General features: G+C 45.3%; 1 protein-coding gene across 4 annotated transcripts in view; it reads right to left on the bottom strand.

Moving 5' to 3' along the window:
• The window catches only part of GLI2 (GLI family zinc finger 2), a 195,559-nt gene that overhangs the window by 94,406 nt on the left and 73,982 nt on the right, over positions 1–27,171 (bottom strand). The window contains exon 1 of one of the 4 annotated variants that reach the window (XM_074595093.1): positions 22,066–22,194. The exons of the other annotated variants lie outside the window; for them this stretch is intronic. Within the exon in view, the coding sequence (XP_074451194.1) occupies position 22,066 (1 nt within the window). The 5' untranslated portion in view covers positions 22,067–22,194. Of the gene's footprint in view, positions 1–22,065; positions 22,195–27,171 lie in introns of those variants that run through there. 4 annotated transcript variants of the gene reach the window in all.

The following is a 27,171-nucleotide window of genomic DNA, read 5'->3' as shown; positions in this document are numbered from 1 at the left end:
CACTTTGCTAAGCTGCTTTAGGGATCGTTTGGAAAAAGCAGGGATCCCTCGGCGACTTGCTCCGCTAACTCTGCAAATAGAGAGACTCCCGCGCTGCAAGCACCGACTTTCAGCTGAAACAAATATTAGAAACTATATAGTGATAATTCAGGGAGAAGGCAAGTCCCTCGGTGAATGAACCCGACTGAATCTGCCCCATTGGAAAGCAGCGTTTTGCCAGAGCGGGGATACAGAAGCAGTAAAAGAAACTTGAGTGTCCAAGACTCAGCATGAAGCCAGCACAAAGCAGGCAGGGACGGGCAGTTTCTTTTCAAGCCTTCGCCCCCAGGAACAATGGCCCTATTGCAACCACCCTTTGCTTTTCTTCCCGTGATTAACATGCAGCCCATGCGGGAAGAATGGGAATTTATTCTGCAGTTGAGATTCCAGAGGTGCTATCGGGTCAGGTGGCTAATCGTTAAATCAAACTGCTGTCATCTTCATTCAGGTCCTGTCACCCAGGGCCACGTTATTACTTGGGTTTATGCAAAATAAACAGCTTTGCTAAACATTCCTCTAAAAGAGGGTCAAATAAAGAAGGGAAGGAGGAGATACACCACCGGCATCAAGCAGATCCCTCGTTCCCTCCTACCCCCGCTCCCGCTCTGTCCTGGGCTCATTAGATGGGGATGGGGGAAGGAAGGGTTTCTTCGAGTTTTTAGGCTTTTGTTTTTATCAGCAGGCCATTTTTCTCTTTTCTAATTCCACTCAAGGCTCCTTAGTGAGTACTGTTAACTTATTCTTGTCTGGGTCTGGCTAATTCAGTTTCTTTCTTGAACTACATAGACTTACAATTCTGTATTTTCTATAGGTGAACTCAGCCATAAGAAATCTCTTATAACTCCTCCATAAAAGACAATCTCTCAGAGGTTTCCTTCAAGACACATATAGAGACGCTTAATGCAAGGCGCTCAGAAGGAATGTTAATTGTGGTACTGCACACACACATTTTTGGATCATGGGTTATTTGGAAATCCTGGGCTTGCTGCTCTAACAGGTAGCTGAGAAGAGAAGGTCGGCTGAAGTGTTTCCAGTCGTTAACGGGCCAAGGTCCTTGTGAGGGAGCAGATGTGCTGATTAGTACGTTGTGTCAGAAGTAAAACAGGGTGGGATTTTGCAGCAAGAAAACAAACAGCATCTCCTGCCTCCCCTGCGTCACTTTACTTCCAGTTTGGTTTCAAAGAGCCCATTTTTCAAGGATATCCAACTGTGTGGATCCAAATACTGGCTCATCCCAGTCCCTCCCACCACGGAGCACCACAGCCAGCTCGTGCTGTGGTCTTCACAGAGACCGTCCCAGCACCACGCTCGTGTGATGCAAAAGACCGGCCATCCTGCCCGGCAGCCTGACGTCCCAAAGCCAGCCAGACACAATGTACAACTGTGACTGCTGAAGAGCAGAAATACTGTCCTAGGTATAGGAGCAGAACGATACCCGTTCAAAGCGAGACTGTCTGCTGTTCCAGTTCCTCCAGACCGGCAGCAGTCAAAAAAAAAAAAAAAACCCACTCAAAAAACAAAACCAACCAAAAAATTCCCACCCTTATGATTAACATTCAACTGCCTTGAAAGAAACTTTTTAAAAATATGTTTTTGTTCTCTGTGGCTTGTCGATCCCAGGCAAAAAGTCAAAACTGGGATTAAAACCAAAGGGCTGTAGCCAGGAGACTGTCACTTCTGGTTTCTCTTCCCTCAAGGATTAAAAAGTTACTTTTAATTAATGTTGTTTCAAGATGTCAAGCCTGGCGCGGCTGCCCCCAGCCCCGTTTCCAAAGGCTGGTGAGTAAGGCGAGCACACTCGGGCTCTTCCCACACCTCTCACAAGCTGCCTTTTGTGGCACGGGCTGCCCCCGAACGGGCACACCAGCCGTCCCTGGGCCGCGATGCTGCCCGTGAAGCCGGGGCAGCGATGCCCTTGTGCCCCCGCGGTGGGTCTGGCTTGTCTGGGGAAACGCCGGTAAACTCCAGCTTTGAAACGCAGTCGCTCAGCCCGAGACGCCCATGCACAGGTTGAGCTCTGGCATCTATTGCAAAAATATTTTCATTGCCTGAGCTCCCCGGGGGGAGGTATTGATCCTTCACGAGAACTGAAAGCCTGTTTCATGTATGAAGAAATCCCCTCCTAGCCCAAACATCAAAACATCTAAGCGTGAGTCCAGCTTTGCAGAGTTATGCCGGGTTATTCCTGGACTGTACACAAATTGGATGCTAAACACACACCGGGGCGTATGACTAACACATGTCGCTTCCTTCCTGCATGCTCTGGCAGCGAGTTCAATTGAAACAGGACTGTCTGAAAAATCCTGCCCCGAAAGGTCAGACACAGAGAGTGTCTCGGTCCTTCTGGAGTTTCACACAGAATCTGGTATGAGGGAAAATTACGGCAAGCAAAAACTGAAGCAGAAATTTGACCACAGCCCTGACCTCTGATTGAAAATGCCTCATTGCTAGTTCAACCACAGGCAGACAGACATGATTTAATCCAACTTTTTCACTCCTTTCGCTGCATGGAGCTCGCTCGCTCTTTTGCTGCTCCTTGGGGGTATAAAACATTTTTTATCCACCCACGATAGCCAAGGTACATACGCCACAACCACTAACTATGAATTTATTCAAGGTGTGCTTAGAACTTGGCAGGGCTAATAAAATGAGAAACAGTTAAGATGGCCTGGAACGTTTTTTAGATCACATGTCCGAGGAATCATATGTCTGTTCAGGCATTTGGGGAAGGGGACGACGCGAAATGTGCTGGGGAGCTCCCTAAACAAAGACTCGGGTGAAGCGGGAAGACTGGGATGAAGCTTCCCGCTCCCCAAAAAGGATGGTAAGACCCAAATCTTGAATTGCACTTTCTGCCACTGAGCGAAAACTCGGTGTGTGGCGGATGGAGAGGTCCCGCTGCCCGCAGCCATGGAGGGATCCAGGAGCTCTGCCCTGCCATGGCCGGGCCAGCACCTCCCTGACACACAGGGCCATGGGGCTTTGACGGGAACACAAAAATCCCGGCGCATCTGAGCCCAGACTGCCTCCAACCCTCCTGTAAGCGACAATGAAGAGCACCGCTAGCGCTTCGCAGATAAAAACGTGAATAATCTGGTCACCTCTCACCTTTGCATAACCTCGCTGGCTGAGGGATCGGCAGCAAGAGCTGTCGGAGCAGCCAATTTCCCGTCCTCCGCCAGCGGGAAGCGAAAGGGCTGAATCTCACCAAGTGCTGAGGAGAGGCAGGAATTAAAGCCAGCCAGCGAGCGGGAGGGCTGAGAGGCACCAGCGTGAGACACTGGCGGCACGAGAACAGAGGAGATTTGAGCGCTCTGTGAGCAAAGGCCAGCACAGAGTTTTTGCCATTAATAACTTTCGCAACGTTACATTTTTATTTTTTTTTGTTCTATTTTGCAGGGCTTGTAGATCACGGGAAATAAGCTGTATAAATTGTCTCCCATGTAAGCCCGTCCATTTGCAGGCGACTGACAGTAAACGGTCAGAAAGCAAATGGTTACAATTAACGCAAGCAAGCAAGCAAACCCCTTCATTGCTCTGAGACAGGTGGCACAAGAGAACTTACCTCTGTGCGTAGTATAGAAAGAAATGCTCACCGGCTTGGGATCATCTCACTCCACTGAACAGGAGGATCGGAGCCATGTGACCACGCTTAAAAAAAAGAGGATAGAGAGAGGGAAAAAAAACCAACAAGAGAGAGAGAGCGAGAGCGATCCCATTCATCTATAGATTGTTGAGGGTCGACATAATGAGTTCTGCAAACTGGACCAAGCAGCTCTGCAAGGCATTATTGCTAGTAAATAAATCACTTAGCAGGAGAAGAAAATGCATGTATAAATCTTCTGTGCTGGTAGCAGACATGTTTCACTAGCAGCTACCTCCTGAATAACACGCCAAGAAAGCCAATAGAGAGAGTTTGTGAATGCATGTCCAAAGCTTCTTAGCAAACTGTCATATTGATCTAGCACAGCCTAAGGAAGCCTAAGAAGACTCGAGGAGTTTGGGCAAATGCTTGTATTAGTGTTCCCTTCCTCTTAAGAGTTTGCTGAGACGGCACTTCAGTGTTTCCCAAGTAGTGCACCTCCGACCCTGGCAATCCATCAAGTGAATGCAAATTGCGGACCAGACAAAACCAGGCAAACAGCAATGCTGCTTAATAATAATGTACTCCCAAAGAGAAGGACTTCCTCTACAATGATTGCTGTGTACACATTTAAACTAAACACCCAAACTTCTTATTAGCCTCATCATGATTTGTGTTTTTGTTCCCTTTGAAATGCTCCAAAGTAAATGGTACAAGTTTACTCAAGGCTAACCTCAAACAGTAGGCTTTCTGAACTGTGCAAACGAACAAAAGTTGGGCTATATATAGATGGCCCACGTTTATTATAAGTCCCCTTTGAAAACCAACACCCAGCAAAGTAGAGCTAAGGAGCATGTTTAAAAAGAAAATAATCTCGGTAATCACCACTCTCTTCGCATTCGACCTGACCGGCCCTAATTTGGTGGGGATTGTCCAGGACAATGCCGTGGGGCAGCTTCCCTAAAGGTCCATCTCCAGGCATGTAATTAGCGGGAGTCAGTTCAAGTCAGAGGAGGGGTTTTTCTTCTGATCTACACAAGGTGTTCCTGCTGCCAATATTGTTTCTCAGAGCCTTTCACCCTCGGGGGAAGAAAAAAAAAAAAGAAGGAAAAAAAGAAAAAGGACTCCGAAGTGCTTATTTATTCATTGCACGTTAAACACTGAAAGTGGTCCCAAGAGCATGGGGTAGCCCAAGATATCCCAGATCCAGGACTGACCTTCTGCGAAAGCACTTTTGATGCAGCTCTTAAGAAGTGTGGTTATCACAGAATGTTTGTTTTAAACTCCTGTTAATGGATTGGGCAGACCTACATTGAGAAACTCACTAAATTATATTTAACCTTGTTAATTTAGCTCAAGAATTAATGACTGTATTCTAATGAGCTTTCCATTTGTTGCTTTTCACTTGGATTTGCAAAATCCCTTCTGTGCAATGGAAGTTTTCCTATCTGCTATAACAGGAACATTCCCAAAGTATCTAAGTGCTTAGGTTTAGCTTGACTTGGACTTTCACTACTGCATTTTTTTAGCTTAGAAAAGAAAAACACTGCCACACACATGCTCAGATTTGTCACGGGTTCACGGGAAATGTGAATACACAGAAGGAGAACAGAGCGTGTGCTGGCTGACACAGACTGGCAGTAGTGCCCCTTGTTGGAGGGGATCAAAATCACTTTTCCATGGAGTCCGGCCAAACCCACGTTATGAGTCATTGCCTTCAAAGACCCATTGCAAAATGTGTGTAGAAGTCCTTTAAGGCTACTGAGGCTGGAGCTGCAATAGCAAGTTGCCTCTTGTAAAAAAGCCGCACATACCCCCAAAACGCATTAAAAATCCATCAGTAGCTCAATTAACAAGCAAACCAACAGGTACATCAGAGTCTGGTTTCGCTCCCCTTATTCTCAGCCATTTGAAGCTTATTCTGGAGCACTCTGGAAATCTTCAGTAGTGATCACTGATACTACAGTACATTCAGTTGCCTGTAAAGTGGTGCCTGCTGGCACCTACACACATAAAGGTACAAAAATACTGACTCTGATACAGACCAAGACTGATTCACTGCAGCCACAGAACTGTCACCCTGTGGTGACATCAAAAACACGACGATGTACTCCACTGAAGCCTGTGTTTAAGGACAATCTAAGTGTGATTTCTCCATTCTGATCATGCAAACTTACTGTAAGCATCACTGGAGCCAGACATCATAACATTAATGTAGAAGCACTGCCAGGGCCAAGAAAAAAACCCAGAAATTTGGCTTCATAAGAAGATTAGAGCTGATTCCTAAGCAGCTGGGCCAAAAGCATCAGAGCTAATTATGAAATAACATGGCTTTGCCCAAGCAGATCCTGATGGTGGGTTTCAACATAATTTCTGCTCATCTTTCCATTAAGAATAGCGAAACTAGCAACCCGTTGGTTACTTTGAGAAACAAATATTACACCAGGAATAAGCTATGACCAAAATGGCCATCATCCTTCAAGCACACGACAGAGCAGAAGAAAGAAGAGAACTGCAATGACCTTGCAGTTGGCCCATACTTCAGTCAACCCCAACATCGAGGAGCTTCCTTGGGATGCGGCAACCAGTCTGGGCTGCTCTGGAAACCACCCCAGCACATGAGCTGGACCTGTGCTAGCGAGCAAGTTATTATCTTCTTAGCGGGAATGGGCCAACATTTTTCTTGCCTTAACAGGTGTAAATGTGTTTACCTGTCTTTGCTGCCACTGCTGTGTCTGAATACCACAGTTCCCAAGCAGGAAGCCACTGATGACTGGGTGTGCGCAAAATGTAAAATAGCCTGTTTATGGCACACCATTCAGTATTATTAGGAGCACAGCATCCAAGTTGTCTGGGAGAGTACCTTTGAGGCAAGCCACGCTCCAACTCTGTAGCTTCTTCAGAGCAGATTGAAGAGGGTGTAACAGATCCTCAACCACACTCAGGAAAAATTTCAAGGGCATTTTAAGAGATTTTGAAGGTCCAATTTGAGACTCTGTGCTGTTTTCAGGCAGCCTGTATCTCATGCTGTTGAAACATTCAGCATACCGGCTTCAAGCCAGACAACCTATAATCACAGAATGGTTTGCGTTGAAAGGGACCTTCAAACATGAACTAATCCAACACCCCTGCCATAGGCAGGGACATCTTTCACTAGATCAGGTTGCTCAAAGTCCAGTCCAACCTGACTTTGAACATTTCCAACCATGAGGCATCCACAACTTCTCTGGGCAACACGTTCCAGTGTCTCACCATCCCTACCGTAAAAAATGTCCTCCTAATGTCCAAACTAAACCTACACTCTTTCAGTTTAAAACTGCTGCACCTTGTCCTTGGTAAGAAGTTGTTCTCCATCTTTCTTATAAGCCCCTTTAAGTATTGAATGAACTCAGTAAGATCTTCCCAGAGCCTTCTCTTGTCCAGGCTGACCAACCCCAACTTTCTCAGCCTTTCTTCATAGGAGAGGTGTTCCAGCTCTCTGGTTACTTTTGTGGCCCTCTGTGTTCTCTTGTGCTGGGGACCCCAGAGCTGGACACAGTACTCCAGGTGGGGTCTCACCAGAGCAGAGTAGAGGGGCAGAATCACCTCCCTCAACCTGCTGGCCACGCTTCTTGTTTTGCAGCCCAGGATACGGTTGGTATCCAGGGCTGCAAGCACACATTGTCAGCTCATGTCCAGCTTTTCATCCACCAGTACCCCCAAGTCCTTCTTGGCAGGTCTGCTCTCAATCCCTTCATCCCCCAGCCTGTACTGACACCAGGGATTGCCTTGACCCAGGTGCAGGACCCTGCACTTGGCCTTGTTGAACCTCATGAGGTTCACACAGGGCCACTACTCAAGCCTGTCCAGGTCCCTCTGGATGGCATCCCGTCCCTTAGGCATGTCAACCCTACCACTCAGCTTGGTGTTGTCCACAAACTTGCTCAGGGCGGCCCCAATCCCACTGTTTATGTCATTGATGAAGATATTAAATAGTAGGGACCAGTAGGGACCCTTGAGGTACATCACTCAAGGGTAAAAATAAGAACACATTAAAATGAACAGTTCTGTTCATTTTGTCGATGTTGCTCACTGAAAAGCTTCTACTGTGGAACTGCTGCAGGTATCTGCCAATGCCCCATTCTGGCACAGACATTTCAGACTGAGAGGTATCCCATAAACTGGTACTTCATTTTCATTTCTCATTTTGACTGAAGTAGTCACAGAACCATCAAAGCAGCTCAAAACTGAGTCTCTAACATGGCTGCTGAACAAATTCATTTCTTCCTTCTCATTCTAGTATCCAATCGTGATGCTGGCTCACTGACTGTACTTATGATTTCTTCACTTTATTAAATGCCATTTAGAGCTGAGATAGGCAGGGATACCTGTATTGGATGCATGCTCACGCCTCCTTCAGAAGCCACAGCTGATATTGCTCATGGACCACGCAGGACCCACCACAGTACTTTTGTTTGGTAGCTCATGTGTCGGAGGTGGAAACTGCAGGTTTGATCAAAACAGGGAGAGAGGCCACGGATGTGATTTGCATTTCAGTTTGTCCCTGCTTACCTTGGGCCCCTTGGAAAAGCTCTCTCTGAACAATTAAACATTCTGGGCTTGAAAAGACTTCACAAGTCTTCTGTGAGGGAGATTAAAATGTTTGCGCAAATTACAAATTAAATTCAATCTCTTCCCACATCTCAAACTTTTAATTTTTGCAAACATTCTAACGCATGGCTGCACTTAAGGCTCACACAAATTAGATCTACAATACAAATTACAGTGCATTCTTTAAGAGTTAGTCTCTTTTTCAATACAAACAAACTAGCTGTTCTGTAACTAAGAGACAATCTCCTCCTTTTTCTCTCTCCCTCTTGTTTTGTTTTAGGTTGCTGCCTAGAAGTAATGTCTGCGCAGAACTACCACAAAATTTTCCTATACATCAGAGAAACCAAAGCCATAAACTGAATTCAAAACAAGGAAATAAACAAACAAAAAAGAACCACCAAAGGGAAATGCAACAACACGAATGTTATTATTTTTAATTTGGGTATCAGAAGAGGCACTGAGATTGGGAAGGACAGGACCTTAGCGTGGCATACTGAGCTTCATAAAAGAAGCTGGGGCATGAGAGCTAAGACAGTGCAACAAGGCCATAACAAGCCAGGGAAGAGCAGAAAGTCCTTCTGTTGTGCAATTCACCTCTCCGCGTGGGCAATTCCATACCAGCCACCCCAAGGGAACCACCAGTTGATGGTCTGCCATTTCTGAGCAGAGCCCGGACTGGGCAGCCCCCTTTCTGGGTGCTTTGCTGGGGCTTTGGGGGCTGAAGGTACCCAGCCACCGTCAGGGGCTTTGCTATGAGAGGCAGAAGCCATCTGGCTTCCTGAGCTCCCCAGACAAATGCCCAGGAGTGCGAGCAATGGGATGGTGACTTAACTAGCAAAGAGAGCTGGGCAGCCGCTCCAAGGGCCCTCAAAAACTCTGCGTCCTGCTTCTGGAGCAAGAGGTGATGAGTAAAACTGCGGTGTTGAGCACTAGAGATTTGCCCCAGAGGCTACTGACACCCACAGCGGTGCGAGAAACGGGATGGTCTTTGGAAACTCAACTAATGCAAAAGTCCCATTTGTATTATGAAGGTATGAACAATGACCGCGCATCAGGAGTTACAGCTGAGTAAGGATTTCTGGGCTAGTCCCAGAACCGCTAATCCCTACGGAAAAAAAACGCACCTCTCTTCATGTATGCAAATTGTAGCTTACAAGAGCACATAACCCTCATTATACCTTTCACCACACACGCTGTGTATTTCTGCCAGCACCTGATGCTGTGTTAAAGTGCATTCAGTTTCCAGCTATCACTCTCTGGACCCCTACTACGTGGCATGAATAGACAAAGCCTGTAATTAGGGTCAAATTTCTATCTGATGGCCACTGAAAATATTTTGTTTGTTTTTGAAGGGGGGGTAGGAGGGAAGAGTTTCGTTCAAAAACAATGTTTATTTTGAGCAGCCTGGGCGGAACTGCAAAGCATTTCAAGAGTAAAGAATATTTTCTTTGTTAAAATCTTTAAGCACGCCTCGTAGCAGTCAACTGATGATAGGGTAACATTCCTCACTGCTAATTATAAGCAATGTATTAAATTTCATTCAATAGTAAAGCAGCATAGAAACACAATGAAAAAGCTACTGCGCAGCTAAAATACCCCAAGTTGTTAATGAAAAGTAGCTGAAATAACATACTGGTTTGGCCAAATCTGCGAACATAAAAGATGCATTTATATCAGAGTGGCGCATGGAAAAAAAAAAAGATGACGACAATACTATTTCTGCAGAATACTAAATGATTAAAGGCAGTAAAGATTTCTGTACAGCTGGGAGAAACTTCTTATGGTCTCAGCTCCTCCAAAGCGTACCGCCTGAGCTCTGATAAAGAGTCTCTATACAAGGAAAAAAAAAGTCCCTGACAGCAAAGATTCTCTTAAGAGCGTGTACACACAAACTCTTACGAATCAGAAAGCCCCTAAATATACACCACCAGTTCAGTTAAATCAAACAACTGGCTCAATCTCTGGGCTAAAAGTTACCTTTATTGTCATTTTAAAAGCACAACAATTTGTAACGAGAAAATACTGATCTCTGAGAGGTGAAGGCAAACAAAGAATAAGAGGCAGCCCTGGCCTCTGGAAACCCAAGAGCTCAGGGGGATGTTTGGGGGATAAGTATTTCAGAGCAAAGTACAAAGACACCGCCGCTCATCTCACCCACAAATCGGTCTCTGAATAAATGTTGCTGGGTTGTCTCGGAGGCATGCTGATTTCCAGCTACTGCTTAATGGGACTACTTGTTACTACTCAACAGGAATACTTATAACACAGTTTTGCCCCTTGAGACTTGAACTATTCAAGTTTAGACGGATTTCAAGATGTAGTTTTTCATGTTCTTTGTCCTTAGTATGCCACTCCAGATTGATACCCATAATCCATTGATACAGAAGGCACTAACATGCAAATAAAATTATTTCTGCAAAACTGGGACAGCTTTCTGGATGATCGTATATTAATAATAAAAAGTTGCATTCACGCACAGCGATAGGACTGTACTCCACAATTGCTTGAACCTCACAAATTCTTGGTATGAAAATTCTTTTTTCTTCTCTTTGTCTGATGGAGAAATAGCAATAATGTTTTTTCCTCCCCAGATTTGTCTGATAGGTTTTCCAGCTTGCTTTGGTAACTGGGAACACAATCCAAATTGTTCCCAATGCTCTGCAGATCTAATATCATGTTGCAAACAGGTCCTAGTCCAATGCTTACTGAAGTCAACAGCTATAAACCCATACACTAACAGCTTTCCAAGGCACGGCTAAAGCATGTAAGCACAAAGCTGTAACCTGTGGTCAAATGAGGAGCTAAATTTAGGACTCCCAGCACTTCCCAGTCATTCTGTTCTCACCACCAAGCAACTCCAGATCTTATACAGGAGAACAGTAAAAAGTGACCCCTTTTTGTGATAAGGAAGGGCAAAGATGCCACTGCAGCAGATCAGGAATATCAGGAACAGTGAGCGACCGGCACACAGGGAGCCGCTGCAACAAAGCGCCCAGGTGGGCTCTGCCGAGCACCAGCTGCTCACACTCAACAGGAGAGCACAGGAGAAATGGGGGGTTTCCACAGAGCAAGAGGAGCAGACTGCTTCCATGGGCCGTCTCACACAGACTGAAGGCTAGCATGAATCTTCCACACTGCAGGTCACAACCTGGTCCAGGTGCAGCAGCAGCCCAGGCACCAGCTCCCCAGGCTGTCCCACCATGCCTTCAGCATCCCTGGTTCCTCTCACCAAAAATACCCATCCTGACTCTTCAGCATGAACCACTGTGAGCATTGTGTTATTTTCCAGCAGGGCTGTACCTTCTCAGGTCAACCTGTTAACTACACCAGCTGCAGTCCGCTCCCGGCAAAGAGGGAACAGAAGTATCGATATAGCCCCATCAGAAGTGGATGTGCATTAATTGTAAAGTGATAGTTACTTCACCGGAGCTTGCATTAGGCAGGTTACAGTGAGCTCCAGCACGCGTAAGCATGGCTCCCAGAAGTTTAACGTCAGATTTTCTTAGTCCCTTGTATGAATTTGGGATGGTTTTTTCTCTGCAGCTGCCAAAATGCTAGCTGTTGACAAACTAGTAGAAGTGCTACCAAAGCATCTTTCATGAGCTGACTGCATACATCTGAACAGATACATACCTCATTAATGTGCTATATTTCAAGCTAGAGAAAACAATGCATGTCGAGAGACTATAAACCACAAGTACAAATGATCCAGGTCACCTATGATGAATATAACCAGTGTTACATGAAACATGACACATGGGCTCTCTCTTCTTGGGGAAAAAAAAAGAAAAAGTAAAAGAGAAGAGATGCAGGAGGGTTCCACCTTCTTATCTATTCCTCTCTTCTGAAAGCTGATGGAACCAAGGAGATGGTTCAGAATTTTTTTCGTTATTTTTTTGTACACAGGATGCTCTCCCCTCCCACCAGACACCACCTGTCCAGCAGGAACATCAAAAGAAACAGAGTTTGAATCCAGATTAGTCTCTAAATCCAGGATTAGGCTGATGGCTAAACTAGAGAAAAGGGCTTGATTTGGGAAGCAGTGGATCCGAGCACGGGTCTCTTGCCTAGTTGCCCATTTCTGCATCCTTGTGAGATGAAATTACGTGAAAAGAGATTTTTCTGGTGAGAGTCTGATTTTCCCTAAACCAGAAACTCAGAAGCTTGACCTGGGGCAGAACACCCTCCTCTCCCTCGCCAGCACAGAGACCCCAGCTCTAGTGAGCTGCTGAAACCAAAACATTTGACTAATTTTGCTGACTTAAAGTTCAGCAGTTAATTGAAGCCCCTTGTTGAAGCAGAGGTCGGGTAGGATTCAGTTCTATGGGCTTTGCTTGATTCTGTACACTTTTCTGAATAAAGGAGCAATATATAATTTCGATAAGTTTCCAGCCTGCAAGTACATCCAGAAAGGTGCAAGTGAAAAAAAAAAAAAAACAGTTCATAAATTACTGTTATAGAAGGAATATACGACAAGCAATGCTCTCTGTATATTCATTAGCCCATGCCTACTTTGGAAACTAAATCTTGAGAGATTTTATAATTCATGCCTTCGTGCTCATCAAAACCTTTTTTATAGCAATCACTTTTGTGACAGATTCCCCCCTCCCTTCATTTGAAGTAAGCAGAGTTATGGAACAGTCACACTACAAAAATACCTGCAAAGTAGCAGCTGCCCAGGAAAAGGCCTAGATATAATATGACTGCTGATTTTTGAACTGCTATGCATGCTGTGTATGCCTGGAAACATAACAAATGTGCACGGCTTGGCTTGTAGCACCTAATTTGCAATAATATTGAAGTCCCCCACAATAACTCATTTACTCTTATAATAAATATATAAAAAAAGACAAATTGCTACATTGAACATGCATTTTCTTCACTGCAAGTAGCTGCTACCCCAGGGAGAAAGCCCTGTGCTGCTAACTAATAGTAAATCCTTTGGAAAATCATGTGTCATAATGATGGACAACCAGGGAAAGGGTATTAAATAGATTTAGAGGTTAGATACTCTAACAAGAACAAAAGAGGCCTTTTGCAAGCTAGTACCAATCAGAGCTGGCTCATTGGTATGATTAGCACCAAGTCCAAAGAAAGTTTCCATTACAAGACAAGACAAGAGGGAGAATTTAACCCAAAAGCTTTCTAGGAAGATCAGTTTGGGATCGGTCAAGTCCCCAAAAGACGAGGTAACTTTTTGGTTCTCAGGAGACATCATGGTCTCTTCAAACTACGTTTAGGCAGGGTGATTTTGCTCCATCTTTTCTTTTATCTATTGGCATATCATTACCCAAAGCACATCTGAGCCAACATGTATTACAATTATATGATCCCAACAAAAAAATATGGACAGTCTAAAAACACATCTGGTGGACAGCAAAGAGAAGAGAAAAGGTGCATTATCTAGAAGCTGAGATAACACAAGATAACAACATCACTTTGCTTTACCTTTAGAAAACTACTCGTGCATACATTCAACCACAAGGGTAATTTTTTGGGAGAAGCGAGATCTAAATACCAGTCCTTTACAGAATTGTACAAAATGAAATTATCACATCCAGATCTAAACTTCAGATCCAGCCAGGATTTTGGCCTGAACGGATTTCCACCAGCACTTTCTGATTAGATTTGATACACTGGGGGGTGTGGGAAACTTAATTCATCATAGATGTCTTGAGTTTATTTCATACAGAAGCAAGAACAGCCCAATCTTGACAGAAACAAAGGGAGAGAGTCTTTTAATTTGTATTTTTGTGGACTCCCTGGTATCTTTCATATCTGCAGAACACCCAGCTGTTCCCCAACTGGCTCCAAGTTTCTTCCTCCAGAACATTTTCTATTGTTTCTGATACATCAGCCCATAGTGATTTATTGTTATTTTGCCATCATTATCAGTTTACTATTTTAACCAATACACCATAAATCAAGAAGAAGAATGCTAGGTGGGACTTCATAGTGTAGCTTTCATTCATTACCTGCAAAGATTATAGCCATTTCATAAAAACCAATATCAGAGAAAGAAGCTTATTGGCAAGGACCAGTGAAATTAATTTCATGCTTCAAAAGTTCGTGATTGGTCTGGTAAGAAAAAACCCTCAATTGTTGGAAATCGTCTTTTGTTTTAAACCAGCAAACACCCAAGACTGAGCTATGTCAATTGTATGCTGCACTTTCTGCTCAAATGCAATGTAGACTATTCCATATCTGTCCTTGTAAAACCCACTGTGCTTACTATTCATGAACTGCCGGAGAGAGAGATACATAAAACGCGGGTCTCCAATACATTACGCTTGCAGCTCCAGAGAGCTGTGGCACTCTGAAACCAGACTCTGGGAAAGTCAGCTGAACGCTTGGCGTAATGTTTCACACTCACACGGGGGATAGTCATAAGGGGAATGACATAAGGACTATCCGTTTGGAAGTCGACTCAAGATAAAAACGAAAAACCTCCCCCAGATGATTTTGTGGTGAAAACTGAATGAACCGGGCCAAATTCCCTTCATTATTATTTTTCATTCCTGGATGTCTGCTGTCCTACTTAGCTCTGGGCTCCTGAGAAACTTCCCAGGCTAGTCCAAGCCTACTTTTAGGTACCTCCTTTCTCCACTCACTTCTCAGGCCACAATGAGTGTTATAAATCACCATCCAGTGTCCTGACATAATGGCCTGTTTGCCGTGTCCACTCTCTAATTGGGCCAAACCTTGCACCTACCTTGTTTGTCCCAAATGAAAGACTCTTTTCTAAATTCTTTTAATCTTGCACGAGTCCTACTGTTTGGGCAAATCTATCTTTAGTAATCACAGGGTCTCAAAATCTAGGAGTTATCCTCTTAGTCAGCTCCATTGGAAAAGTATCAGCGGGGCTGTGAGTCCCACCAAGGAGATATCGAGGTGCCCTGTTCAACTGACAGCAACCTCCCTCCCGCGCCATGCCCGTGAAGCAATGGGCACAGCTGGGAGGGGAGCACTGGCCTGGGTCTGTTCCCTGTATGTGGTGCAGACAAGATGGCTTTGCTTTGTGGACGAAGGCAGTGTAGCTGTATGGACATGAGCGGTGCCTGTTAAACTGGCCTGCAAGGCCAAAGAATGTGTCCTGCCCTGATTCTTGGCCTGTACAAATGCAACCAGAGAGAGTAAAGGTAGACTTCATCTCTCCTATGTGTAACTCTTTGTTAGTTCCCTTATATCTATGGAAAGTGTCTTCCAAAAGCAATTTTCCCAGCCATTTTACAATCTGTCCTCCATACCAGACAAAGAACCCTCTGGATGTGCACCTCAAATTATGCCAGTGGCTTAACCAGTTTAATACAGACCATGTATTGTGCTTTAGGTCAGGTCAAGTTAACATATCTAACATGTCATATCAAGTGACATACTAAGTGTCAAATGACTAACCCAGCAGGACAAACTGTGGAGGCAGCAGGGACTGAGCCTTGGCCTTCCAAACTCCAGAGCTGAGCTCCCAGCTGGGCCACCTGCCTTCTCCCAGAAGATGGAGCCTGGGTCCACAGCTGCATATGGGTGCGGAAGGGTCTGGGAGGAGTTCGGTCTCTTGGTGGACATTTAGCAACGTGAGCAGAAGGTCAGGGAGTGGAAAAGCTGCTCTCCAGCCCAGCTCCGAATGTCATCTGACTTGGAACTCTTCAAAGGGGTCTGTCTCCCTTGCTCCCTCACAATACAGATGTACTGGGAGGTCTCATTAGTTGCATGTTGGGGAAGCGCTTGGAGAACTGACACACACCACTTTAAAAGTTCCCTTCCTATTTTCTTCTTTTCCGAAGAGAATAGACTCAGACACCTCCTCCTAAGTCTCCTCTCCACATCCAGGCTCTCAGGAACGTGCATCAGACTTGGGTTGCACAGAAAGCACAAACACACACTGCTAATTTACACTTTAAGAGGCAGAAGAGAAACCTTTCCCTTCGACTTACCATTTGTTACTCAAACGCCTTTCACCCTGTCACAGTTACTGGGAGAAAGCTGCTGAACTGGAGCCGTAGAGCTCCTGCACGAGGCTTCTTGAAGTGGCGTATGGACTGAACATCAAGTGGACGGCTGTGCACAAAGGTGTGGTTACCATGAATCATTTATTACCCCAGCTAAAGCTTTAGGAACAACATTCACTAATGTAAAAGATAACTTGACTCTGGGAATACTGCTGTCACACCGGCTGCATATTTTACAAGGGGAAAAGATTCCTTTAGGTCTGTTTGTTGCCTTAACCCTTTCAAGCCTGCACTTTTACTGCAAGGACAGTTTGATCTTTTATTTTCCTTGCAAGCAGAGAATAACAAACAGCACCCTGAGTTTTTAAGTTTCTACATAGTACACCCAAACATTTGAAAAGACTTGGGGGCCTGAAAAAATGTTGGAAAAGAAAGCTCTCGCTGAAGACAGGAGCAGCATATCTTTATTTCTGTGTGTACCTAGTTGGGCAGCAACCTTTAAAACATTTGATCCACACTGCACGATTATAAATAACAATACTGGAAAACAGCACGTTCTGTCCTCGGCAGATCACCAGAACGTAACCTCAACCAGAATTTATCTAAGGTCAAGTGTAAATGCAAAGCAGGAAAAATTTCCCTTATTCAACAAGAGCTGTTAGATTAACGATTCTCTGAGAAGCTCGAGAATATTTCCTTAATCCGTCTCAGTTGGTGGTTTGATGTAAAGAAGAAACTTGTACACTGGTCAGTGCACCGGCATGGCACAGGGGTACATACTGCATCTTCCCTGTGGGAGACCACCGCCAAACATGCAGAATTTACGCTTTTCTGTGTACAAAGAGCAGCCAGATAACTTCAATCTGAATGACCTTCGCTTTAGATTAAGAAGAACACGAGAGACCACTCCAACTGCATATCTCTTTCTGACAGTCTGCACTGAGATTAATGCTGAACGGTTACCTGTCTCGGTAAAGCCCAAAGAGCTTACAAATTTAAACACGTAATAAACACAATACAACAGGCAAGCTAAATGAGGCTCATTCTGCCTCTAGCCGCAATTTGGTGACTCTCCAAAAGGCCAGATTATTGTCACAGACACTTCCAAAAGTTCGGGCATTTACTTGCACTTCTTTGGCCCATAGAAATAACACAAAAAGGGTGAGATCCCCCCTTGCAGCTTTTCAGGGCTTCTTCTAGAGACGGGCAGAAACACAGAGGCAGCAAAAATAGAATTCATCAAGTTTGTGCAAGAAGAGCCTGGGCTGGGCTTTTTAAACTGGCTTAAATCCTCTTTAAACTGGGTTTAAATACACTTGAAGTATTTAATCCTGTTTTCTAACATTAAACAGCTCTTACTATCAAAATTCCTCCCCCTGAGGAAGCATCTCACAGAGGCACGTGTGGTCCACAAGGGAGAGGCACGCCGTGGGCACAGCCTGCCGGTTGGGCCACCAGAGCCAGGAGCTGCTGGCCAAGGGCAGTGGCCACAGCAGATAACGCTGCCTCTGCCTGCACCCGCCAAGAGGGAGTTCCTGTGGTGGCATGGCTGGGGGTCCCCAAAGTGTCAGCGTCCACCTCTGCTTGAGGGCGTTTGGATTCGCCAAGGGCAAGACAGTCACCTGTCCTCAACCTCCTCGGTACTTGACACACCTCCTTCTGAACACAACCGGGTTTTTCTGACCACGTGGCTTTTCATAAACATATATATTTTAAAAATTGGGGGGTTTACCTATATATGTGTGTATATGTGTGTGCATCTATATATACAAATATCACACATATATATGATTCATGCTACAAGCATGTAAGGAAGGACTGAAAGACACAGAGCTGTTTGCTTCCGTTGGCGAGAACGTGTTTTTCTCCACCAGGCCAATCTACCCCCTCAAACAGAAAATCTGGAAACCTTTTTCCCAGCCACCGACCTGCCAGCCAGGCAGACTGCAGGGGATGGTCCCTTAGAAACCTCTTTGTAACGCCTAATTGTTGAGCATCGCTAAACACTCGTTTCTCCTCTGGGGCTCTTTGTCATACGCTGAAACGCACCGGCTTGGGCAGCAGGAAACTGGAGCCGCACGCTAACTCAGCTGCCCCGTAGCACAATGGCAAGCAGTGCTGGTAAGGCAATTTGCTTAAGACTAAGCAGGAGAAGACCCATGGTGGAGGTACCTCTTCATTGACAGAGTCCCTCCCTGCCCCCCCGCAGCCACACCGAGCTCATTCTACACATCTATAATGAATCAGGCTCCAACTCATTAATAAAAAATGACAAGCCATCGTCTCACTGAATCCTCCATGCTGGAATGGCATGCAGATAAAACCCCCAACTCTCTCTCCTCAATTCCTCTGTGGCCCAGCAGCTAATGAGACTACGAGATGGACAGGACAAAGTGAGCTGCAATTGCACAGAACTTAACTTGCGAGAGAAGGGGAAATAACCTTTTCATTACAGTCATGGGACTTTAATTTTAATGCATTTTCCTTTTTTTTTTCTCTCTATACTAACAAAAAGGTAGGATCAGAGGCCTTGGTAGGGCCACCACCCAGGTCATGGAGCTGTAGGAGTGTCATGAGACACAACGGAGTTGAGCTTTGCCATAGTAATGAGCTGTTCAGTGCTTCGGATCCCAAGCCAACACAATTCAAAAGTGCAAGATTTCTAAGTGCTAGCAAAAATCAAATACTAGAAAGGTAAGATAAAATAACCTAATGAGATTCGCAGACACCAAACTCTCCCTGAGGAGAGTTTGCTCATCACTTTGAGTCACGGATACTCAAATCATGCCTCCTAACCTCCTCTCCATCCCCCGCATCTCTGACCCACTGCTACGATGCTCACAAAGCCACGAATCAAACATTCTGTGTTTCCAAGAGAGATGAGAAGTAATAAAGAGGGATCAACAAAAGGAAACGGTAAAAACAAATTGCATTGTCTACTTGATATTAATAACTGCATCCAGCCACATCCTAATTTAATAATCTTGAGTTATACAGTGGAGGAAATACAAATTACAGATCACAATTTCATATATACAGCACCAACTTTATTCTGCATAGCATCCTTCATAGCAACTACATCCCAAAACGTTTTACACAATTAGAGGGATAAATAACAGCAGAGAGGGAGAGGAGGAGAGAACCAGTCCAGCAGCATCAGGAAGGGAAAGTTTCCAGTGCAGATGTGGAAGGGGACAGGTGACAAACGGGGACGGTCGGCAGTCTGATCAGCAATGGGGGGACGCAGGAGGTGACCCACGGAGACAGCACGATCAGCTGGGGATTGTCATGGAGGAGACGGGATGTGTCCCCGCATCAACCCCCCATTTCCAACACCCGGCCCTGAGCTGCTGCTTTTCCCTTCTGTCTAACTTTGGTTTTACTCCCTCTAATTTGCACACGATGGAGACCTCTGTTACAGTGCTGTAGGTCTGTGGTTCAAACCCCAGGGGTGATTGCAAAGGAAACAGAAATATCATATTTGGGCATAGGGGAACTGGCGTTTTCTATTAAGAAAACAAAGAAATTTCACTTTGGAAAACACGGAGAAAAAAATGTTTTGTCTTACAAGAAAAATGAGAAGATCAATTCAAGAACTCCAGAAGAAATGCAGAAGTTTGGGCTGCTCAGACTCCCTTGTATATATTAATACAGGCTTTAATTACAAAATCACACATCATTTTTGTCCCCAGAGTCTTTGTCTTAACCTTAAGGGAATCGCCTCAGACTAGGGCAGACATTTGAGAAGGTAAATAAGGGAAGACAGTCATTAGAGTGATACAAGCAGGAGGTGCAGTGCCGCACAAGCCATCAGAAGTAAAATATAGCTAAGTACTGGTGGGCGGCTGGGACTTTTAGCTCCAGGGTGACATATAACATTAGATCATAGTTATTTGTAATGTGATAGTGCTATCTAAAGCTCCAGTAAAAACCATCTCTGCCCCACTCTTTGCATGTGATGTGAGGGGACGACCCCGGTCCAAAGAGTCTGTATTCTCAGCAGATGACAAAATAAAACCAGGGGACAGGGTGGAGTAAAATCATGACAACGCTGAGATAATGAGAACTAGTGCTTAAAAGCTACGGTTAAAACATGCCAGCTGCTCCCTCGTTCCCAAGATCCCCGGATCCGAGCTTAGCGACGCTACTGCTCGTTCGGTCCAGGCCAAATATACGGATGATTCAACAGGAAGGCCAGAAACTGTCAGCGTCTCCCCAACATCTTCGGCCAGCCCACCCCTACAGCGGGAATAATGAAGTCAGTTTTACAAACAAAAGTTGTGCGTCTGCCAGTTCCGATTGCAGATTGCACATTCCTGTACCACAACCAGACAACGGGCGGAAAAAAAAAAAGGCATCATGTTGTCCTGGGGTCAAGTAGTCTTTTCTCTCTCTCCCTTGTGTGCTGTAGACAGAGAGAAATTATGTTTGCTCTCTGGAAAATATTTATTTATTTGAATTTAAAAAAAAAAAAGTCCAGACCCTTCACATTTGAATAAAAAAAATTGCTAAGAATTAAGATCATCTCTTCAGGGGCCTTTTTTTTTTTTTTGACTGTGAAGACTTATGTTTTTAGCGTGAGCAAAAATGCTGAGTTGACAGTGTGAACTGCCCACGAAACTCCCTGTGGACTTCTCCCTCCCTCCCATTAAAAAAAAAAAAAAAACAAAAAAACCCCAACGATTTAACGAGTATGAGCTTTCCCACAAAGCACAAGAACGTCTTCAAAATGGAGAGGTTAGGCACTTAAAATGCGGGCCGAATAATGATCCCGTTTTAATTTCTCACACACTCAGGTTGTCCTTGCACAGACGTTTAGAAACCAGTGGCTATAAACCAGCGTCACACACCATGCAAGGCCAGCCTAGCTTCTACTTAGCTTTACTAGGTTTTTTTCATCTGTGATTACTATTTGCAGTGAAAAATGGTGTCAGTAAATAAATGTCCCCTGAATTATGCCTTAAGGAATGACTGGCTACCTGTGGGCAAGCAGCTGCAGATGAGTTCCTAACCTCGGAGCCCAGAACCAGCACCTGCCTCCCCCAAACCCAGGGGACAAACCAAGGTTTAACATCAAAGAGATGGGTCATAGGGATGTTGGTGTTGAGGACCCAAACCACACCGGCTGACTTAGGTTACAAGCAACTCCCGTTAAAAAGAGATTATGCACACCCTTTTGTATACCAAAATATATTGAACTTTTGCTGAAATAAGTTATGCATGGCCACAGCGTTGCAAAGCCACTGCAGCTACCGGTGGTCTAAGTTTCGGGGCTCTCTGCGCTGTAAGGAAATGTCACTCCCATTGCAGAGACAGAAATAGGAACACGAAGGGTGGAGGTTTCTGAAATCCTGCTAATTTCACTCGCACTTCACTTCTTTCCTCCCCGCCCCTTGATGTTATTCGGGACTCACTGTCGTTTTTTTCAAAGAGCAGAAGAGTTGGAACTACTGCCGCGCGCTTCAAGAAAATCCCAGCCCTAATGCCTTGTTCGAAACAACTGGAGTCAGTTTGTGACAGACCTTGTCTTTCGAGTCCTAGCTCAGTACTTGAATAAATAAAGAAATGCATAGACAGACAGACAGACAGACAGATCGATCACTTTTCTCTAAGCCTGAGCAGTTTGTGCTGTTCCCGCAGCAGAGCGGGGCAGCGTGGGAAGCTCGTGCCGCTGCGAGCACAGGGATGCAGGCACAGGGCTGGCTCCACCACCAGCGGAGCATGATGGCCATCCCCAGGAGCTGCGCCGTACCCCTCATGTACCAATGGTGAGGCTGGGGAGCTGCTGACATGCAGATGACACCAGGAATGACAGCAGCAGCCTGTGATGGGAAAAGGATGGGGGAAAAGGATGGAACAAAGCTGGGGGAGAAACGGAAAAGGGCGGATCAGCCGGGGAGGACTTACTCTGAGATGGCTCATCTCCAACTGGCTTTGCTCCCCAGTGCCAGTGGGGGTAGCGGTGGTGTTCAGGGGATGCTGCAGAGCTCAGCAGTGTCCAAGGCCGCCGTCAAACGCAGCTTCAATGTTTCTGAGGAGCGCCGAAACGGCACACAGCTTGCTGCCTGGCCGGATCGGGACTGGGGCTCACGAGAGCCGGCAGAGGCTTTAAGCAGCTGAAATACCGTCCGTCCGGCTGCCCGGGCTTACTGATTTGGAATTATTTATTACTTTTGCTTTGCCAATTACAAATGATGGTGCACATCAAAGAAGTGCCGAAAGTTGCATGAGGATTGGGGGAGGCAGAGAAACAGCCCTTCCACGCACGGGGCGGCAGTCCCACAGAGCGGGGGAGACGTGCAGCGGAGGAGGGAGAGAAGCGTGTTCGCAGCCAACTGATCTTTTTCAAGCAAGTTACCCCCCCCACACCTCAAATCCTCAATTAGTGACACAAGAAGGGTGGAAAAAAGAAAGAAAGAAAAAAACCAAGCTGAATTTTGTACACAGACTTCCCAGGTTTCAGCCTCTCGGACTCACTTATTTTGCAAAATCAAGTTATCCGAATCTTAATGTTTTGTATGGCAGGAATTCAAAGCCCCTTCTTTACCCACTAAACTTGATCTGAGGCTCAACTTGACAATGTTGATAAATACGTTGCGCTGCATTATTCATGCCCTTCCCCTCGCCTTCCTCCTGCCTCTGCCTGGCAAGCGGCAGCCGCCGCTGGTGCAGAGTTGTGAGCAGGGAGCAGAGAGACCTGCCCCGTATAAATACCTGCAATAAATAAAAGATAAACAAGATATGTCGCATGGTGACATCTGCCGCTTCTCCTCCTCCTCCCCATGCTCTCAGCACGGCAGCCGCCCGGGGCGGGGGGGGCCTGGGGAGGGGGCTAGCAGGCTCTGCAGCTGGAAGCCACCACGCTGGGGGTTTGGCTGCAGCTGTATTGAATAAACCACTTGGATAAGGATAGAAAACACCCCAGCGCTAAAAACATCTGAGAGCTGAAATTCTGCTGATGAGCGTCAGGAGATCAGTGGTTTACAATGTGAGCAACATTCCTTCAGCTACTCATCATCATCGTAATCATCATTATAAATCTTGGCAACCAGCAAAAAACATCCATTGTTTCTATCCCTCATTTCTTTCCCCTCCAGATCTGCAGACTTAGTGACGAGGATATTTTGTTGTGGTTTAATCCTCAGTGGTTTATCCAGGCTACGTAGGGGACCACCTCTGATGAAGACACTTTGCTGCAGCAGTACAATACGAGCACTAGTGCTAGTGGCCAAATAGGGACAACCAGCAACTTTGGTTTCTTCTCTTCCATGCTGTCAATGGAGTTGAAACTCATGGTTTCCAAGTTCTTCCTCTGATGCCGTGGTCTTAACCTCTCCAAGCTTCACTTTGCTTGTTTGTACACCACCACCACCACCATGCCCCAAACAGGGTTTATGTGGTTTCAGTAAAGCTTCTGTGCTCAGCTGCACAGAAATACTATCTCATCTAAGGCCTTTCTGCTACAACATACATCTTGCTCCATCAGACAAAGCCATTAAGACCCAAAGAAAATGAGAATCGAGTCACACCTACGCTTTCCCTGTATCTAGTCAGGGATCCGCAGAGATTTCAGGCTACTTAAAGAAGAATAAACCATGAAAATGTATGTATGCACACACACACTCAGAGTTTCTGCAGGGAGAAACATTCAGAATGGCGAGCAGTGCTTTCCTGCCACAACTGAGTCACCACAACATCTGACCCTTGAGTCTGCGGAGCTGAGATGATGCCACATTACTGTTAAATGAGGCAACATCGCAAGAGTCACACAAAAAAATACGTGCTGCGAGGTCGCAACACTCAGGATACACTTGAACTTGCGGAGCAGTTATGGGAAAGGCCTACAAACGCAAAGGTATCTCTAAAAGCTGCTGCAAAGCGCAACCCTTAATGCGATCTAGGAAGTGGCATAAGCCTCAACAGCAGCACTGTCCCACTGAAAGGATATTCACATCTTCACCTCCCTCAGGTGATACATTCCTGCTGCACAACTGCTTGGAAGAAGTCAAAGGAAAAGGACTCCAGGAGTGACAGGGCATCCCTGTACTCACTTTTAGCGGCTTAAAGATTCCCTCTACCACATCTATTATGTTCTTGTAACTAATATTCCACGCAGCTGCCAATTCGATCCTTATTAAGAGGAACTGTGTGTGTTCATTTCTTGTAGGAACACTGGTGTCTGAATTCTGGGAACTAACCGAGATTTGGGAGGCTCTGTGGCTTGGGGCAAAGAACTCTTTTTTTTTTTTTTTTTTTATTTTTAAGAGCTTTGCCAAGTCAGGACTGTGAATGGTTTTCCCCACTTATAGCCTCCAGACCTTTATTATGCTTGGGCTGCAACATATACCCAGCTCCACCTCCGCCAGACCAAAGCTGCTACTTTGCCTCTGAGTCATAGCAGGCAGAAATGCGTATCCTCTGCTTCATACCTGGCCTGGGATAAACTTTCCTTCAGTTTAGAGGCTGCTGGTAGGCACAAGATGAAATATGGATGGGTGGAGGAGCTGGTCTGCTTGCTCCATATGCTCTCAGGTCGCATTGTGGTTCCGGAGCACTGCAAACCACGAGACCAGGGATGTCCAAGGCTAACAGCCCACTCTCTACACCACTGATTGCTGTTTGCTCTCCAGCCCCTTGGTGTAAATGCAAGAGACTGTCCATCTGTACCAGGGTGAGCTGCCTTTGGTTCAGGTAGCAAGATAAAGCGTGGCAGTTTGGCCTCGGGACAGGCTAATTCTGCACAGGGTTTTGCAATCTGGGCTGCCAAGGTTCAACTGCTGCCGCTACCTGAACAACAGGTTTAGAAGCTAAACTCAGGGAACTGTATTACCTGGTGGTTGCTTAGTCATTGGGTTTTTCCTTTCAGCTCACGTTCTTCTGGCCCAGTTTTTGCCTGAAGTCCCATTTTCTCTGGTTGGAAAATCGAGTTGGAGCTGTCGTATCTGTCACTCACAGCACGACGGGGAGCCCTCTCTGGGACGGAGCCCGGGGAAGGGATGTGTCTGCACCGTAGAGCCCTGACCGAGACCTGCTTCGTTCCCAAACCCAGTGGTGCTGGGATCTCTGGGTGCTTGGCTCCAGGCCATCGCCTTATTAAATGCAATTACAAGCTGGTGCGTTTACCACCAGATGAAGTTTCTACTTGTTAGATCAGGAAAAAAAATATACATATTGCGAGTACATTTATCCTGATTTAACATGAACAAACATTATCTATGCACCCAAACACACGCACTCATACATATATTAACCTACAGTAGATACTGCCTTCCCCCACGTTCAGACCCTGAAACCTGAGGATTTCCTCCTCAAGTCATCTTTTATTTGGTCTCACAAATCACGGAGAGTGATAATCAGTTGCAATAAACGCATCCTGCAGAGCCTGGAGAAGGGAAGGTGACACACTCAAGCATCAGATATTTGTCAATATTCTCCCCAGAGCTGGCTGTGAAACCAGCAGCACGTGTCATCCCAAAGGCACTTCTGGCCAGACTTGGATGGTCTTCTGCCTGCATAGCATAGCATCATCCCATGCTGGGAACACTCCTGCTAAATCAATACAGGTATTCAGAGACTAATTAGTCAGAGGAAGGGGATAGCAGTGTCCTCCCTGATAAACACTAGCTAATTAATTTTCACGGTGTCCCTACGGAGACAGTAAAATATGATGACCATTATCTAAAATATATGACAAGAACATTATTATTATTAAACCCAGAGCCTGAAAAAGAATGGGGAAAGCCCCACCAAGGAGATATACATCAACATTAGGCTACCCCTATAGTTTAAATATTCAGTTAACAAAACTCACAGACGAACATTCACTTTACCAGTGCCAAAAATAACCTTAAACTCTGTCCCAAAAATTCTCACACTCTGTCAATGTACATGAATTTTCTTTGCAGTCCTCAGCATCCTCCTGTCCTCCCCACTTCCCCCCAAGCACTTCTCGTGGAATGGGACTGGTAGCCTACTGGAACAGCCCTTGAAAGGCTTTGGAAGCCTGTTGTGGTGCTCACAGGGCTCCCTCTACGCTATGTAAAAGCCACATTAAACAGAGCAGCAGTACCTCTGTGGCAAGGCTTGGCATATCTCTGTGTACTGAATCAACATAATTATTTAGAATCCATCTCCACCCGTGTAATTTCTTTATCCTGCTATTGTGTTGCAAAGAATGAAAACCATGAAGAGCTGCTCATCCATGCACTCTCCCTCCTGAATTGTTTTTTTGGAGTTAAAAAATTCCCGGTTGCGAGAGAGGCAATTTGAAAATTGGAAACTGTGAGTCTCAGGAAACGCACAGTGAGAAGCAAAACGGGCTGTTCAAATGAAACCTCAACTGGAAATCAAGATGGTCAGCTGTAATGCACTGCTCACTACCTCTTGCAAAAGTAAGAGATTTTGACATGTGGCTCCTCAGGGGAACCCTTTGCCATTAGAAATTAGTGTGGACAAGAATCCAGCAAAAGTCATAAAAGACTTGAGCATCTGCATGGATAACAGTAAATAACCGTTATAACTGCTGAACCATACTTTCCTAAGCCTTACAAGAACCAGGAAAATGAGGAAATTACATTCTGTGAAAAGTGAAGAGTTTTGTCATGGGGAGAAGCCTAAGAGGAAATCACTGTTCAAAATAGACAAATAAAGAAAAGCAGAAATGTCACACCGGCAACTGCAAAAGCCCCTTCACATCCTTCACCTCCAATCATTCTCCCATAATCAATGAGCAGAGGAATAACTCTTATCAAAACAGATTTGTTATTCATTAAGAAAGGTACCTGAATAGAACAACTGGCAAATTGCGTGTTTGTAATTACAATGAAAATCCCACGAGGCAACTCCTCTGTGGAAAACCAACTGGATTTTTCGTTGTAAAAATACTAACTGTACCCACCTAAATGTCAACCATCTAGGTACGTTCTGCATATCAAGAGGCCATGTACGTAAATGGTGAACCCTTTGCAAGACAAGTTTCTATGCCGCCATTAAATGCCAAATGGTTACTATGCA

The sequence above is a fragment of the Larus michahellis genome, chromosome 7 (genome assembly GCF_964199755.1).
Source record: "Larus michahellis chromosome 7, bLarMic1.1, whole genome shotgun sequence".
NCBI classification, from domain to species: Eukaryota; Metazoa; Chordata; class Aves; order Charadriiformes; family Laridae; genus Larus; species Larus michahellis.
This window is presented reverse-complemented; position numbering and strand designations above follow the sequence as displayed.